This window comes from Stenella coeruleoalba (assembly GCF_951394435.1).
Source record: "Stenella coeruleoalba genome assembly, chromosome: 20".
In the NCBI taxonomy this organism is placed as follows: Eukaryota; Metazoa; Chordata; class Mammalia; order Artiodactyla; family Delphinidae; genus Stenella; species Stenella coeruleoalba.
The window spans coordinates 44,008,164-44,022,674 of NC_137166.1; the positions used below are offsets into that span (position 1 = coordinate 44,008,164).

The following is a 14,511-nucleotide window of genomic DNA, read 5'->3' on the forward strand; positions in this document are numbered from 1 at the left end:
ACAGTGCTTGTGCACTTGTTAAGTCCTCTCCTCTTTTTTCCTAAGTTCAGAATTACAGAATTCCAAGGCATAGTATTTTCATCAAACCCCAAGCATATACCATATCGAGCCACAGAAAATCCTCCCTATATAACACTCATGCTAGGTTCATTCAGCACCTGACTTTTCTTAAGGTACTCTCCCATCTGGATTACCACCTTCTATTTCTCTGTCATTGGTTGAAGAGAACCTAAGCCTCTAGTTACTTAATCTAGAATTTTCAGCAATGATGGAAATGTCTGATATTTGTGATTTCCAGTATGGTAGACACTAGCCATATTTGGCTATTTCTAACACTAGAAATGTGGATATTGTCACTGAGGAACTGAATTTGAATTTTTATTTACTCTTAATTATGTTAAATTCAAATAGACATATATGCTAGTAGCTACTGTAATGGACAATACAGATCTAACCAGGGCCTGGCAAACTTTTCAACAGGCCAGATAGTAAATATTTTAGGCTTGCAGTCAATGTGGTCTCTGTTGCAACTGTAGCTCAAAAACAGCCATAGACAATACATAAGTGAATAAATGTGGCTGTGTTCCAATAAAACTTTACTTATAAAAATGACTGCAGGGCTGCAGTACATAGTTTGCCAACCCCTGAACATTCTTCCTTAGACATATTCATTTAATCCTGACAACCACCCTATTAAGTGGTATGATCATTCCCCTTATTTACAGTTCATGCTGTGCGCCGCTTTTATATGTGTGTTTGCATATGATGTGAGATGTTGTGTGTATGTATGATTAGAGCCATCCTGTAACAAGGGAGTCTAAGGCATCTGTATATTTAGCAAGCTCCCATAAGTAATTCTGATTTATAGCAACGTTTAGAAACCAGTGGCTTACTTACTGTCCTCACCTTACTATGTCATCTCTCTTCACTCTTCTTTTCTTGTCCATTTTTAAAAATTTCAGTTTAATTCTCCCATTTTAATTGAAGTTTTACTTCTCCCAAACAAGAAAAATGTGAGTGATTGCTTTCATATTTTCTTTCAGTCCTGGAGTCAAGATGTGAGACCAAGAAATTATTTCTGAAGAAGGAAATTTATGAAATAGAGTCAGCCCAGTGGGAGATAATGGAAAGACTTACAAGACATGACCTTCAGTGCTCTAGTTTCAGAGATGATTGGGAATGTAATGGCCAGTTTGAGAAACAACATGGCTCTCAGGAGGGACATTTCAGTCAACTGATATTCACCCATGAAGGCATGCCCACTTTTAGTCAACATCCATCCTTTACATTACAGCAAATCATTAGTAATAAAGAGAAATACTGTGCAACTAAGGAATATAGGAAATCCTTTAGACATGACTCACAGCTTACCACCCATCAGATAATTCATACTGTTGAGAAACCCTATGAATGTAAGGAATGTGGAAAGGCCTTTAGACATCCCTCAAGACTCAGTCATCATCAGAAAATTCATACTGGCAAGAAACCCTTTGAATGTAAGGAATGTGGAAAAACCTTTATTTGTGGCTCAGACCTTACTCGACATCACCGAATTCACACTGGTGAGAAACCCTATGAATGTAAGGAATGTGGAAAGGCCTTTAGTAGTGGCTCCAACTTCACTCGACATCAGAGAATTCACACTGGTGAAAAGCCCTATGAATGTAAAGAATGTGGGAAGGCCTTTAGTAGTGGCTCAAACTTTACTCAACATCAGAGAATTCATACAGGGGAGAAACCCTATGAATGTAAGGAATGTGGCAATGCCTTTAGTCAGAGCTCACAACTTATTAAACATCAGAGAATCCACACAGGTGAGAAACCCTATGAATGTAAGGAATGTGAAAAGGCTTTTCGTTCTGGTTCAGACCTTACTCGACATCAGAGAATTCATACTGGTGAGAAGCCCTATGAATGTAAGATATGTGGGAAAGCCTATTCTCAGAGTTCACAACTTATTAGTCATCATAGAATTCATACTAGTGAGAAACCCTATGAATATAGGGAATGTGGGAAGACCTTTAATTATGACTCACAGCTGATTCAACATCAAAATTTGTACTGGTGATAAAACATAGAATATATGAAATGTGTGCAAATGCTTTTATTTACAGCTCAAAACTATTAACATCAACTATTTAACAAAAGAGAATTTATCTCTATATTAATCCCTCTAAATAGAATAAGGTAGAAACATCTTATTTGCTGACTACAGCTTGTTCAGCCCAAGAAAAATCATGTAGGAGAAACACCCTATGAGTAGAATACATTTTGGAAGCCATTTAATAAAAGCCCCTATTTCCCTTGCCATCAGGTAATTCAGTCTAGTAAATACTCAAAATGACAACAGCACTTCTGGCACCTTTCTAACCTTATCTTAAACATCAGAGAATACATGCTGAAATGTAATCCTGTGATTTTCATTTTATTTTCCCCCCAATTTGTCTATAGTTGTAATATTCTTAATCTTTTAATCCATTTAAATTTATATAACTGTAAAGTCCATCTGTGTATATCATGGTTTATAAAATATCTTTATTTTTAAGATACCTTTAATACCCAAGAGCAGTGACCTCTTTATTTTTGAAGATAGCTTATTCCTTTTGCTCTTTACAAAATTTAGACTTTCTTGTTGTAGAAACGTTCATGTAATGACTTACCACTCAGTAAATAGAGATCCTTTACTATCTTCATGGTGTTTTCCTTGTGTTGCTGTAATATCATTTCATCAAATCCCTATTGATAGACATTGTAGTTTCCTCCAGTGTTTTTGCCATTATACACAGTGCCCTGACGGGCATTCTCCCTAGGTATATCTTTGTGTCATGTCTTTTATTTTAATTGCAGAAATAATGCCTCAATATATATTTTCCTTATAATAGGTTTAAACATTACAAGTAAGGTCTTTGACAACTATCCTTGTACCCATATCCCTCCTTGTTTAGTATTTATCCTTCCTGAGCATTTTTCTATGTTTTTATACATATATGTTTTGGTAGAAATTATAAAATGGGGATAATTATAATACCTACCTCATAATTTTGTGTGAGGATCAAATAAAGAGACACAAAGTGCTTAGAATTGTGCCTGTCATATAATAAATAGATACCCACAGAATGTTGGTCATGTTAATTGTATTCATCGTTGTCATTATTAGTATTATTTGTTGAAAAGCAACTGTTTCTACAGACCTTACTCAACATCAGACAGGACAGATAATTGAAGAAAGACCCATTGAAGGTAATGAATTAAGAAATTTTCCATTATCACTTACCTCCTATGGAACATGAAGTAATCCTGGGTGTTGGTGGGGAAAGTAATGTGTGTAATGAGTAGGAAAGGCTGTATTCAGATTGGTATCCTTTTCACTACATCATATAATACCTAATATAAAGACATGATAATATAGACAAGACATTGGTGACACTGATTAAAAAATATGAAAAGACAAACAGCATTATGTTTGAAAATGAATATGCATATGTACATAAAGAGAAACCTTATAGTGACTGATTTTAAATGTTATACTGAATACAGTACTTCCAATACATTTGAAAACCTAAACAAAATTATTTTGTAGGAAAATAAAAATTACAGTATTGACTCAAAGAGAATTAAACTCTTGGGAGACTCATAAACACAGGTAAAAGGGGAAATTTAGCGTGAGATATAGTAGCTATTACTAATGAAGCATCAAACCCAATTTCTTTTCAGGCAGAACTCTTTTTTTAAAAAATTGGGGTATAATTGATACCAACATTATATTAGTTTCAGGTGCACAACATAATAATCTGATGTTTGTATACATTGGAAAATGACCAGCATAATAATCTAGTTAACATCCGCCACCATGCATACTTACAGAATGTTTTTTTTTGTAATGAGAACAGGAAAGACTTTATCAAGTATTCAAGGAACTATTAGTTATATAGAAGTAGACATCTCATAACATACTCTAACATAATCCTGATGTTAGATAAGGATTAGGAGAACACAAACAGGAAGCTATTTTTCAGGGTCATCCATGAAGATATATACAAGCATACTAAAGAAAATAGCAAACTGTAGGTATCTATTAAATGAACAGAAATGAACCTGCATTGGGACAGTAACTGAAGAGGATCCCCAGTGCCCAGTTCCAGCTAATGAGTGCTATGAGAAAATGCAGGCCTTCTTTTGCCAGCTCTTCTGACTTTTGGGAAAATCCAGAAATCTACATTTTTTTCAGTGTGTGATAGCCCTTGATTTTTTAAATGGCAGCTAGGGTTTTGTTTGGTTCTTTTTTAAACATGGTATGGACCAAAGATATATTGACGCTGCAAGTAGCAAGTGACCCATAGCTTACTTTTGTTCTGGACACTAGAGCAGTGAGTGTGCAAAAGGCTCACAGGAGGAGTTTTTAATAGTGCAAATCCCTTAGCCCCAAGGAGACTTAAGGGTGGCAGGGGAATAGTGAAATACAAGATAATTTACCTGGAATTTCTTAGATGTGAAAAGTATTTTCAGAGATAAAGTAGCTAAGCTCCAAATGCAGTTTTTTTTTAAGGACTTGATCCAGTCCCATATTTTCTACATGCAGTTTTTTATTCTCAGCATCATGTCATTTAAAAACTAGGGTATATTTTATATGTTGTAATCCCATTCTTGAGCTATATAACTGTATACACATGCAGCTGAAAATAAGAATAAAGAGTTAACCTATTGAGAAAAATAGGTTAGCCAGACCATCACTCTAGCAGAATATATGTCACTGGAATTATGCATTCTGTTTTAGACCAAGGGTCAGCAAACTTTCTGTAAAGGGCCAGAAAATAAATATTTTACCCTCTGTATGTCATACTATTTCTGTTGCAACTACTCACCTCTGCCATTATAGTGTGGAAGCCTACTAAAATTTCTTAAGAAATCCTGAAGTTTAAAAAAAAAGTCCCACAGCTTAGCTTTGTTTAGGTTTAGGTTAGTGTTTGAGATGGGCCTTTACTGTGCCTCAATTTTCATGCTCAGCAAGCAGCTTCCTACATTGAATGGTACCATTCTGTGGAAGGAAAATCCATATATCCAAAGTTACTATAGATCTGTCCTTCTATGCTCCACTTTCTTTTTTCTTAGATCCCATATTAGAGGACTTTAAAAAACAAAACAAAACATTGAGCTACTTTATTTTTTACGAGGCATGAAGAAGTAAAATATTTAATAATCAATTTGAGATAAGTAGAGTGAGCAACATATCTGCAGATGGTAGAATTAGTAAAGACGAGGCTGTTTTATTCTAATATTCTGCATTACACTAAAATGAGAACTAAGTGAAATTTTATATTCTTTTGTCATTTTAAAGTCATTTATTGAGTTCCTCATCTAAAATTACAGAAGTAATGCATTTGCACTTGAACCAATGAAACAATGCCAGTAAAAAGAAAAAAACATTATCTCTGCTCCTCTCCATTCCTCACTCCCTTCCCCTTTGTCTATTTCCTTCTGAGTAATGTCTAAACCTTGTGTATCTCCCCCATATACTTCTTCAAGCTTAAACAGTAACACAAATAAATTATTTTAGTATTTTTTACCCCCCCAAATGGATGATACTTTATACATTTCTCTGTAATTTGCTTTTTTACATTCAACAGTACATTTTGGATTTTCTTTCAAGTCAGTAAATGATGATTGAACTTAGTTGTTTTAATGCTTACAGTATATTCCACAGTATGCTTATACCAATACCTACTCAACTACAGTATTTCCCCAGTTGTGATATTTCATATTATCTCCTTTGCCATTTAAAATTAGTGCTGCAATAAACATTCATATATTATATTCTTGTCTATTTACTTTATTTCTATAAAATAGGTTTCCCAAAACATTTCCAATGTTTTCCATGTTTCTTAGAAAAGTATTGCTTATAGAAAATTTCAGAGGACAAGAGGATAAAGGAAAAAAGTGCAGGTTTTCATATATGTGTTTATGTGGGTGTGTACACACACAGATTTAACACTTAATCCATCTGGATTGATTATTATATATGGTGTGATATAGTATGTTGGCTTGTTCTCATCCAGAAATAAAGCCAATTATGCCAGAAACAATTATTAAAGTATTGAACTATTAAACTATTCATCTTCTACTGAATTAAAATACTCTTTCATATATTAAATGCTCATATCCTCAGACCTATTTGCCAGCAATCTTTGATTTATACTTTCCAGTAACTTACTACTTGTAAATAAAAATACATATAATTACATAGTTTTTATTTGAAAATAAAGACAAATGTGTCTTCATTAGAATTAAAATGTTTTTTAATCCAGTTCCAGTAAAAGTCCTCATTGGGATTATATTTTGAATTATTAAGTTTAAATATAGAGTATCCCAAATGAATGCATCATTGACACTGACTGGATATTCATTAATATATATGTATGTCTTGAAATTTCTTTGAGAGCTCTTCATCCTCCTTACTCTCTAATATCTTTATAATGTACATAAAATATAACATATATAGTCCTTAAGATATGCTAGTAATAATTGAAAGTTTAACATATTTTATTAGGGTATTGATTATAAAGAGATAAATTCTTTTGACCTTTTATAATGTGCAGATAAAAGATATACCCATCTCACAGTATTACACCTATTTTCTTGTCTTATTTCATGTTGTAGACCGGATGACAGTGGATTTTGAGCAGGACTTCTTTTTTAACAGATTTTCCCCATTTTTACAGGCTGAAGAGTTGGATTTTGAGGATAATTTCTGCTTCCTGTTTTCATCCCTACTCTTGTTTGTGTGTCATAAGAGAAATGATTTATTACCTTGGTGAAATGTATTAAAACACATAAATTACCTCCCTTTATTTGACCCTGAATTTCTCATGTTTCCTGGGGCAGGCTATGATTCTCTATGCTGACTCTGCAGACCCATTCCTCTGCTGGTATATGTCCCAATATCTAGAGTTTGAGTGAAGTATTAGGTTATGCATTTTAACTCCAGGTTCAAGCTGCCTCTTTCAATAAAGCATTACCAAAAAAATGACCTATTTGTCAATCAGTCCAGAAATCAGGATGAGAGAGTTATAGCTAATTATCACCCACAAAAAATTTTTCTATAGCCATTTTTGTTTTATTTCTAATTTTAATGAAAACACATTAGTTACAGTCAATATGTTTTACATTTTATTAATTTGAGTGGATAAAGAATTCATTCAAATGGTTTTGAGTTGCTCATGGAAAATCTTAATGTGCTGAAGAACAAAGATACAGAACCAGAAACAATGCTCCAAATGATGACATAGAGCTTGTGTGGTGAGATCACCACTGCTGCTGCTGTACACAGAATCCCCAACTTACACTACTGACACCATGGGTGCTGGGCTCTGGATGTTCCTGCTACTGCCACCTGTGTACCTGGGGTTACCCATCACCCAGATGGAATTTCCACAGTCCTTGTTCCTTTGTACTATCAGCTTGCTGTTTGGAGAGGAGTGTGTTTGAGTGCTGAAGCCTAGGTTCCATCCCTGTGCATTAGCTGCTGGGGAGACAGATACATTTTCAGATTAGTGAGGATCAGCTTCTGCTGCTTTTACATATATATATATATATATATATATATATATATATATATATATATAATTTTTTTTTTTTTTGGCTGCGTTGGGTCTTTGTTGCTGTGCGTGGGCTTTCTCTAGTTGTGGCAAGTGGCGTCTACTCTTTGTTGCGGTGCGTGGGCTTCTCATTGCAGTGGCTTCTCTTGTGAGTCCTAGAGCACGGACTCTAGGTATGCGGGCTTCAGTAGCTGTGGCAGGTGGGCTCCAGTACGTGTGGTTCGCGGGCTCTAGAGCACAGGCTCAGTAGTTGTGGTGCACGGGCTTAGTTGCTCCTCAGCATGTGGGATCTTCCCGGACCAGGGCTCGAACCCGTGTCCCCTGCATTGGCAGGTGGATTCTTAACCACTGCGCCACCAGGAAAGCCCCCAGCCTCTGCTTCTTAAAGACGGATGTTTCCCATCATAGCAAGTGTACGCATGAACTGGGCAGCCAAATGAATGGCCAGCGTTTATAAGATGGCATCCCATTAATCATACATAATTCTTCCCACAGCTGAAAATGAAAACCTCACTTAAAATAATATGGCCATTCCCCCACTCAACTGAAAATGTGCTGGGTAATGTCTATACCTCTTCTCTGTCAGGATCCTTTGTAGACATTCCGTAAACTTTGTCTTAAGTGGTAACAACCTACATAGAAGAAAACGAGTAAAAAGAAATGTAATCATAATATATAGGTATATATAAATTAGATAGATGCTCCAGTCTTCTTCTCTGTAAATGACAGTTGTGACACACTCCCTTTTAATTTAGTAGATTGGGGAGTTTTTATAGGTAAAGTGACCTAAGCCTTTATGAAAAAAGGATCTGAATCCTTGTTGGTTATTATAGTTTTCTATTAACTTTTACTACTGGAAATGATTTAGAAGTAGGAGTTGACCCAGGGGAATCTTTGTGTTCTATCCATGTTCCATTTGGAAATTTCAAATCTATCTTTCCCTTGAGAGCCAGGATCAATCAGCCTGGCAAACACCAGCTTACACCCTTCTTCTTCTTCCACCCCAGCCTTTGGTCTGTTGTCCAGGGTCACAAGGAACTCTAAATAGCCAAGTTATAGGCTCACTTTACATTGTATTGGAATCACTGTTGAGTCCACTGGTGAAAGTATTTCTTCATATATTCTCTACATTATCCTTAGACAATGTTTTTGATACTTAGGTTTGACTTTCAGAATATGCTGAGATTTGATTATAATTTATGGTCTCGATATAAGGGGAGGGGAGCATGAGAAAAGTAACACTATTGCAAGATAACTACATCAGACAAGATCTTCAAACAGGTATCTCTATTAATGCATCTTGGCTTAAAGTTTAGGTTGTCTGCTAGTAGTATAGTTACATGAATTGCTTATTGTTTGTATGATATAATTTAATTTCAATTAATTAAATTTCAATTTTTTTAATTTCAACTTTTTGTATCCTTAAATTATAGATGTGTTTTCTAAACACAATATAGTTGCATTTTTTAAATTCAATATGACATTCTTTGTCTTTTAAATAGAGTATTAGATCTAATTTATTCAATGTAATTACTGATATATTTAGCTTTAAATCTACCACCTTTAATCTTTTGTTTATTTTGCCAATTCTATATTCTTTTTTTCCTCTTTGTTTTCTTCATGATTTTAAAAATTGTCGTTTTGTTTTTACCTCTATTATTGGAAATTCTACATACTATTTCTATGCTTTAAGGGTTACTTCAGAAAATATCATGAATACTAAAACCTATCAAGGTCTAAAACAGTTCATATCTTTATTCACTCCCATGACAATAGAACATACTTAGAGTACTTTAGCTACATTTATCCACCCATATACCAATGTAGATTATTGTTTTCTTGCATATTTATTATCTTTTTTTAACCTCATAGACATAATTTTTTATAGTCAATGTTCATTTACATTTGCCCCCATAATTCCTATATTGCTTTTCATTTATTCTTGTTTCTCAACACTTCCATTGGGGATCATTTTCCCTATGTCTCATTATTATTTTATTTCAGTGGATAGTATTTTATTTCAGCTAACATTCCACTCTACTAACTTTCATTGCTACTGTGAAAAGTCAGCTGTCAGTCTAATGGTTAATTTGAAGGTAATTTATCCTTTCTTGTTTGCTGTTTTAAGATTTTCTCATTGTCTTTGATTTTATGCAGTTTCTCCATAATGGGTCTAGGTTGAAGGATTTGAGTCAATGGTTTAGAGACTGTCATCATCTTTGGAAATTGTTCATTTATTGTTTCTTCTAATATTGAAGTTTAGTTGCAACTCCAACTCTATCTGGCATATCTTTAAACTCTCTTTTATATATAGCCTCATTTTGTCTCTCTGTGATAGATTCTGTGTATTTTTATCTTTCTTCCAGTTAAGTAATTCTCTTTTCTGTTTTGTCCAATTTTGTGCCCAACCTGTACAATAAGTATCTAATTTCGGTTATTGTACTTTTCCCATATGAAAGTTTTACTTTGTTCTTTTTCAAATCTGTAATTTTTATAGATCCCTACACATATTTTAAGAAATAAAATCGAGGTTTAAACATAAGCAAAGTTCTTTGGTAACTTGTATCTATGATTCAAATGAAGGCCTATTGTCACTATCTTGTGTTTCTGCTGGTTCTCTTTCATAATACCTTGTTTCACTGAGGGCTTAGTTTCTTTTACCACATGCTTCTCATTGACCTTGAAAATAATTATTTGTGAAGATTCCCTGAGATCAAGAAACAATTAATATTACTTCCGCCAGGAAGATGGGGTACCTGTTGGAGATTACCTTAAACCATGTTCAGGGCTTGAATTCCTGTCCCATACAGGCTTTGTCTACTCAGACTCTAAATATGCTTGAGGGCTAGTAGGCATGATATCTTATGCTTTTAGAATTCCAGTGTTTGTTCATTCTCTGTGTAACTGGAACAGTTTTCCAGCAAATACAAATGTTTTCAGGCTTGAGTGGCTTTCAACAGCACTGACTTTTCCCCTCCATGTTTACATGCTGTGAAGGAGGAGAAAAGTTATAATTCCTGAGACTCTGTTGTTCATCGTTGTTGTTTTTTTAAATCTTTTTTTATTGCAAAAATAAAACACACACAGAAAAACCACAAAAATATACCCAAATGAATTGTTATAAGACAAATACCCCTGTAACCATCACTCAGGTCAAAATATAGAAATTTACCAGATAAGTCAGAAATTCCTCCACATGTTCTGTCCCAATCATTACCTTGCCCTGTCTCCAAAAGTAACCACTACCACTCTCCTAACTTTTCTTCCTTGTGTTATTTCTTCCTTGTGTTTCTTTATAATTTATCCATTTGTACATCTCTAAACACTATGTTTTACCTTACTGCTTTTTTTAATGTGACACGTCTTTTAAGTTTCTTTTAACCTACAATATTTCTCCATACTCATCTGTTAATAACTGTTTTTTAGTTTTGCTGGGTATAAAATATTTGGCTCATATTTTCTTTCATTGAGTATTTAAAATATGCTAATTCATTTTATATTTCTAAATATACTGTATTTACTGTCAAAATGTCTGATGATAACCTGACATTTTTTTTTCCCTTTAAAAGTCACTTATGGACTTCCCTGATGGTGCAGTGGTTAAGACTCCATGCTTCCAATGCAGGGGGCATGGGTTTGATCCCTGGTTGGGGAAGTTCCACATGCCAAGCAGTGCAGCCAAAAAAAAAGTCACTTATATTTATTTCTCCCTAGGTGCCCAAATAATTTTTTTCTTTTCTTTAAAGTAATTTTACTAATATGACTTGTAGTTTGTTGTTCTTAATTGATATTCTCAGGTACACCATCTACTTTTTCAATATGCAGTTGCAAATCTTTTTTATATCAGTATTATTATTATTATTCTAAGTTTTTAGTATTCTGTTCCTTTGCTTTTGTTTTCTTCTTCAGGAACTTCTGTTAATATATTTGATCTTCTTTGCCTGTCTCCAATATTTTTCTCTGTCTCTCAAGTCGTTTTAAATTTCTTTCTTCATTTCTTTCCAATTTTAGAAATTTTCCTAATTTTTACCTTCTATTTTTCTCTTAGGCATTTCTTGGTTTAGTCATTGTTGTATTCCTTCTAGTTGAGTCTTTCTTTCCTTTTTAAAAAAAAATTTTTATTAGAGTATAGTTGATTTACAATGTTGTGTTAGTTTCAGATGTAGAGCAAAGTGAATTAGTTATACATATGCATAAATCCACTCTTTTTTAGATTCTTTTTCCATATAGGCCATTACAGAGTATTGAGCTCCCTGTGCTATACACTAGGTCCATATTAGTTATCTATTTTATATATAGTAGTGTGATATATCAATCCCAATTTCCCAGTTTATCCCTCGCCCCCCATCCCCTGGTAACCATAAGTTTTGCTTTATACATCTGTGACTCTACTTCTGTTTTGTAAATAAGTTCATTTGTACCCTTTTTTTTAGATTCTACATATGTGATATTATATGATATTTGTCTTTCTCTGTCTGACTTACTTCACTCAGTATGGCAATCTCTAGGTCCATCCACATGTTGCTGCAAATGGCACTATTTTGTTCTTTTTATAGCTGAGTAATATTCCATTGTATATATGTACCACATCTTCTTTACTCATTCTTCTATTGATGGACATTTAGTTTGCTTCCATGTCCTGGCTATTGTAAATAGTAAATAGTGCTGCAATGAACATTGGGGTGCATGTATCTTTTCAAATTATGGTTTTCTCTGGGTATATGCCTAGGGGTGGGATTGCTGGGTCATATGGTAGTTCTATTTTTAGCTTTTTAAGGAGAGTCTTTATTTCTGAAATGACTTTTATTTCTAATTCTTTTCTGAGTTAGTACCCCATTTCTGAATTTTTTTCATTCTAATTTATATTGTTCTTTCATATTTTGTATCATTTTCTAAATGCAGTATTAGCTCATTTTGAAATAGTCGGTTCCAATTTTGATCTTTCTGATATGCTTTCATTGTCTGTAAGGATGTTATTGTATTCCTTATTCTCTCTCTCTCTTTTAAAATAGTAACTTTTATGGAGTTGGTCTGATACCTTTCTGTTACTTATTTTTATATAGTAGTTTCCCTGAACCACTTTAGAAGGAGGCTTGATTCAGGATAATTATTTATACCTACAGAGCTGTTTCTGTAGGCTTCACACAGTGTTGAAAAAGAAATACACACACACACACACACACACACACATATATGGCCTTTCTGACACTTAATTGCTCTCTTCTTCCCTCCCACTTTTATCTGGACCTTGACTTCGATTCTGTTTTCCCTGTCCAGCTCAATTATGATTCCCCATTCTTTGCATTTTCTCCTCAGGGAGGAACTTTCTCCTGGAAAGAAATTTGGGCTGTCTACTTTGAAAGTTCTCACAGACAAAGCTTCACAAGCCCCTTCAGATCTTCCGTCGTGGACAACTTGCACTCCTCTCCCATTGGTGTGTGCAAAGCTGCATCCCATTTCAGCTGTTGTTCTCAACTTGGCCCACTCTGCTTTCCAGTGAGTATGTTTTGGTGTTCTCTTGCTTTCAGGTTACTTCAGATGTCCAATTACTTTGCTTGGCTTCCTTCTTCATAGATGCACAGATTTACCATGCAGGTATTGCATTATGATTTTTCCCTATCTGCTTTTATTTGGGGATTAATGGGTATGTTATCTGTATTAGTTTGCTGGGGCTGTCATAACAAATTACCACAAGCTGGGTGGCTTAAGCAACAGAAAATTATTTTCTCACAGTTCTGGTTACTATTAGTCCAAGATCAAGATGTCAGGAAGTCTTTTCCTGCCTCTCTCCTTGGCTTGCAGATGGCCACCTCTTCTCACTGTGTCCCCACATAGCCTTTCCACTGGGCCAGTACTTCCCTAGTGTTTCTCAGAGTATCCAAATTTCCTCTTCTTATAAGAAGAGACTGGATTAGGCCCCACACTAATCATCTTAATTTAATCATCTCTTTAAAGCCCCTGTCTTCAAATATGGTCACATTCTGAGGTACTGGGAGTTAGGGTTTCAACATATGAATTCGAGGGGAGGTGCAATTGAGCCCATAAAATTGTTTCATCCAGTTTTACTTAAATGTTGCCAATAGGTTTTTGGTTTTACTGGCTGCTTGCTCTATATTTATGTGGGGATTTGGGACGATTTAAAAACTTTGCTAATGTAACTCCTATTTTTCTAGAATCTTGTAAAATTTTTATTGGCATTGTTTAATCAGCTTTATTGAGGTACAATTTACATGCAGTAAAATTCACCAATTTTAAGTGTACAATTTGATGACTTTTGAAAATGTATACAATCATGTGATTGTTACCACAAGCTGATTTAGAATGTTTCCTTCACTTCAAAAAGTTCCTTCAGGGACTTCCCTGGTGGTCTAGTTGTTAAGACTCCATGCTTCCAATGTAGGGGATGCAGGTTCGATCACTGGTTGGGGAACTAAGATCCCACATGCCGTGTGGCACAGCCAAAAAAAAAAAAGTTCCTTCATGCCTTTTTGTCATCAACCCCTTCCCCAATCCCTGGCCCTGGCCTCTGGTAGCCACTAATCTACTTTCTGTCCACAAAAATTTCAACTTTTCTAGAATTTAATATAAATGGAATCATACAGTACATAATGTATTATGTAAGACTTCTTGTATTTAACATAATTCTTTAGAGATTCATTCATGATGTTCTGTGTAGCAGTAGATTATCTAATTCTTTTTTTCTTTCTGAGTAATACAGCATTGTATGGAAATACTCTGATTTGTTTATCCCTTCATCAATTGATGCACATTGGGTGGTTTCCATTTTTTGGCAGTATGAATAAAGCTACTATGAACATTCAAGTGCAGCTCTTTGTATAAGCAGGTATTCATTTCTCTCGGGTAAATAAAGTCATATCTGGGTCATATGCTGAGTATATCTTTAACTTTATAAGAACAT

At 34.5% G+C, this 14,511-nt stretch overlaps 1 protein-coding gene across 2 annotated transcripts in view; it reads left to right on the forward strand.

The window, feature by feature from the left end:
- ZNF566 (zinc finger protein 566) overlaps positions 1–3,118 on the forward strand; it is a 32,564-nt gene extending 29,446 nt beyond the window's left edge. For both annotated transcript variants that reach the window (XM_079908028.1, XM_079908029.1), the window contains exon 5: positions 1,044–3,118. In XM_079908028.1, coding sequence (XP_079764154.1) covers positions 1,044–2,068 — 1,025 coding nt within the window. In that variant the 3' untranslated portion in view covers positions 2,069–3,118. The remainder of the gene's footprint in view (positions 1–1,043) is intronic.
- The last annotated feature ends 11,393 nt before the right edge of the window (positions 3,119–14,511 follow it).